Source organism: Macadamia integrifolia, chromosome 3 (assembly GCF_013358625.1).
Source record: "Macadamia integrifolia cultivar HAES 741 chromosome 3, SCU_Mint_v3, whole genome shotgun sequence".
In the NCBI taxonomy this organism is placed as follows: Eukaryota; Viridiplantae; Streptophyta; class Magnoliopsida; order Proteales; family Proteaceae; genus Macadamia; species Macadamia integrifolia.
The window spans coordinates 7,821,067-7,824,330 of NC_056559.1; the positions used below are offsets into that span (position 1 = coordinate 7,821,067).

Below are 3,264 nucleotides of genomic sequence, written 5' to 3' on the forward strand. Positions count from 1 at the left end.
ATCACAGCCAAAAAGGACTCCTCATTGACCTACCGGAGGTCTTGCAAGGAAGGCATATGCATCTATGTTCTCTCTCTTGTGAAGTCATTGGGTGCTACCGTGCTAGAGAAGGGTTTGAGACTGAGGCGGAAAATTGGGGAGAAAGAGACCAGAAACCCTATTTTGTTCGATGGTTCAAGCGGTTTTAATTTTTTTTTTTTTTTAAGATGGGTTTAAGTGAATCGAATAATTCGGTTATAAGTCGGTTCGTCCGAATTTTTCGCATTTTTAATCAAATTAAAAAAAATACGAATTTTCCGATTTCTATTTTTTATTCAGATTCGGTCAGAAATTTTCATAAAATTCGGAATTATTCTATTCGGCCGAATAATTCGGCCGAATTACTAACTAGGGTCGAAGGTCGAAACTGGATCTGTCTCGACCCGCTCCATTATCTTTCTCTCTTCCACACCAAGCCAAGCTCTAACAAGTCAAACTAGAGAGAGAAAATAAACGACAGATGTAGAGTAACGACGCATCAGCCCGTTATTGTACGCGTACGTCCACACTTGTACTGATCCCGCGTCATTGCTGAGCTGAGGCCTCTCTCTCTCTCTCTCTCTCTCTCTCTAAACCTTTTTCGTTGTCGAAGAAACCCCGAAAAAAGAAATCAACATACTCCGAAATGTCCCCATCCCTTTTCCCCTCTTCCAAGCACCTCCACCTTACCCTCCTCACCCTTTAAAAGGACACGCACCAACCTTCTCTCTTCATTGTCTTCTCTCTCTGTTTCTATTCTCTGCTTTGGAGACTACAACTCTCTCTCTATCTCCTTCTCGAAGTCTCTCTCTCTCTCTCTCTCTCTCTCTCGACTACTACTCTGGAAATGGGTTTATGCTTCTCCTCCTACCCCACTGCTTATTCCTCCGATCCCTCCACAGTCAAAGTCATCTCTGCTAATGGTAATCTCCGTGAGTATCCCATACCCGTCACAGTATCGCAAGTCCTCCAAATCGAGTCCTCCTCTTCGTATTTCCTCTGTAACTCCGACTGTCTCTTCTTCGACGACTATATTCCCGCCCTAGATTCCATTGAAGTACTTCAGGCAGGTCAGATCTACTTCGTCCTCCCCATCACTCGTTTACAGTATCGCCTCACTGCTCCCGATATGGCCGCTCTCGCTGTGAAAGCGAGTACGGCGCTTTCTCAGAGTTTGAGGAAAAACGGTGGATGGAATAAGAAGATACGGGTATCTCCGGTTTCGGAACTGAACAACAGTCAGGGTGGAGTTAATGGATATTATGAGTATGATGGGTTTAAGACTTCCAATAAATCCAGAATCGAGGTTTCGAGATCTGGGTCTGTTAGGAAATTGCAGAGAAATTCTTCAAGACGAACCATGTTTGCTATTCGATCGTTTCGAATGAGATTGAGCACCATTTATGAAGGATCGATTGTTGATTAATTCTGCAATTAATCAATCGGATCATCATCTAGAAAATCATGATCTAGAAAATCGACATAGATGCAGGATATGCCTTTATTTTCTCTCTGGACTGTGAAGTCCCGAATCTGGAGGTCATTTGAGAGGATCAATCGGATCAGTACTAAGGAGAGTGTTTAGCTAATTTCTCCACCAAATATGAGGGTGGAACATCTGTTAATCTATTAAAAGGGATGGGTATTTCTGTTTAAAGTCGATCCCAAATTTTGTAAATTATCAACTTATGGTTGCTATAGGCAGCACTTCATTTGTTCAGTTCATTTCATTTATCATCTTTTATGAAAGTTGAAGTGTTAAATGTTCCAAAAATGAAATTAGTGATGGAATGGAGAAACTGCAACTGAAAGAAACCTGTGGGAGAAACGAATACAAACGGACAAAGTGTGGATCTCCCCCTTATTGTCTTATCATGTTATATATTTCTAACATCCATGTGTGGTTAGGTGATGAGATGTGTCATTTTTCACTTAATGTTCCTTCACTGGTCGAGTATCACCCCCTCACCAACACTGCTTAGCAATCCCTCTTGCCTCCCCCTCCATTGTAGGCTCTCTTTCCTTTCCCCTTCCCTCCATCAATTGTTGGCTCCCACTAGCTCTACCTTTTCTCTCCCCACACCCAACTCTACCCCACTCCATCCCTGCCAAATCGCCCCTACCTCGGTTGCCCTTTACCCTTCGAACCCAAATGAATGCTAACATACCTATTGTGCATTTGTGCAGGGGAACTAGCCAAGATGGAGGAAACACATTGGTGGGCACCAGAAAGACAACTACCAGTTTAAAAACTCGAAATTGGGATCCGAATTTAGTCCCAACTCCTGACCTATTCCAGAATCAATAGAAATCGATTGAAAAACCCCTAAACCTTAGTTTCAATACAAGATCGATATCATCCAGCTTATTGAAATTGAATTGGCCTTGGTAGATTTCAATCTAAACCGGTTTCAAATCGACCTATCGATTCCCATTTTTAAAACCCTGAGAGTCTAAGACCCCTTGCAACTGGTTGTGAGTGTGAGAGCAGAGAGTGAATAAAACATAAACTAGGAAAATATAAAGGATTTTACATCAATCCCTACTCCTTCCATATCTACTCAAGCTGGCACTACCTTTTTTTCTTTTTCTAAATAAATCCTATTGAACTGCCCAATGGGAGTTTACTCACGTAGACTATAGTGGTAGGGGGAATGATAGAGAGAGGGGGAAAACACATTAAATGTGTGGCAAGAAATCGTCCTAGGCTTCCCGTACATCTTGCACAGAAGAACAAACATAAGAGAAACAAAAGAAAATGAGCGTTGGATTGTTCTGATAGAGGACTCTCTGATGCCTAAGTCAGATCTCTTTACAAGCAGTAGATCCAAGTAGAATAAGTTTTGATTCCTTGAAAGAGAGGTTTACTTGAATATTTATAGTTAGAGTGTCTTTTCTATAGTAGGAGTTATATTTGGAGAGTGTATAGATAACAATTAGTCGTATGAACCTTCTATATCTCGATCGATGTGGGACTCCCCTTCCTTTTTGGATCGATTAGGAGTCCTTTTAGATGATCTTTCCATTTACGAAAGATCTGTTACCTGCTGGAGGTTTTGTGTTTGATTGGGAGTGAATCTCATGATGGTGAATAAATTTCCTTCTTTAACTAGAATTCTCCGAGTGATGTTCTCAGGCACTCTGTTGTCGACCTACAAATGTGGTTTTGATGGTGACCAGACCCTGAGTTGGTCCTGGTTAATTTCCTTCATCCCCAAAGTTGGTTCAACCTAGTTAATTTCCTTG

At 41.6% G+C, this 3,264-nt stretch overlaps 1 protein-coding gene across 1 annotated transcript; it reads left to right on the plus strand.

The window, feature by feature from the left end:
- Positions 1 to 865: 865 nt before the first annotated feature.
- On the plus strand, positions 866 to 1,444 carry LOC122073772. The gene has a single exon (XM_042638400.1). The coding sequence runs from the start codon at positions 866 to 868 to the stop codon at positions 1,442 to 1,444; it is 579 nt and encodes a 192-aa protein (XP_042494334.1).
- The last annotated feature ends 1,820 nt before the right edge of the window (positions 1,445 to 3,264 follow it).

Coding starts and splice junctions, on each gene's coding strand:
- LOC122073772 (XM_042638400.1), top strand. CDS start 866: ATGGGTTTATGCTTCTCCTCCTACCCCACTGCTTATTCCTCCGATCCC.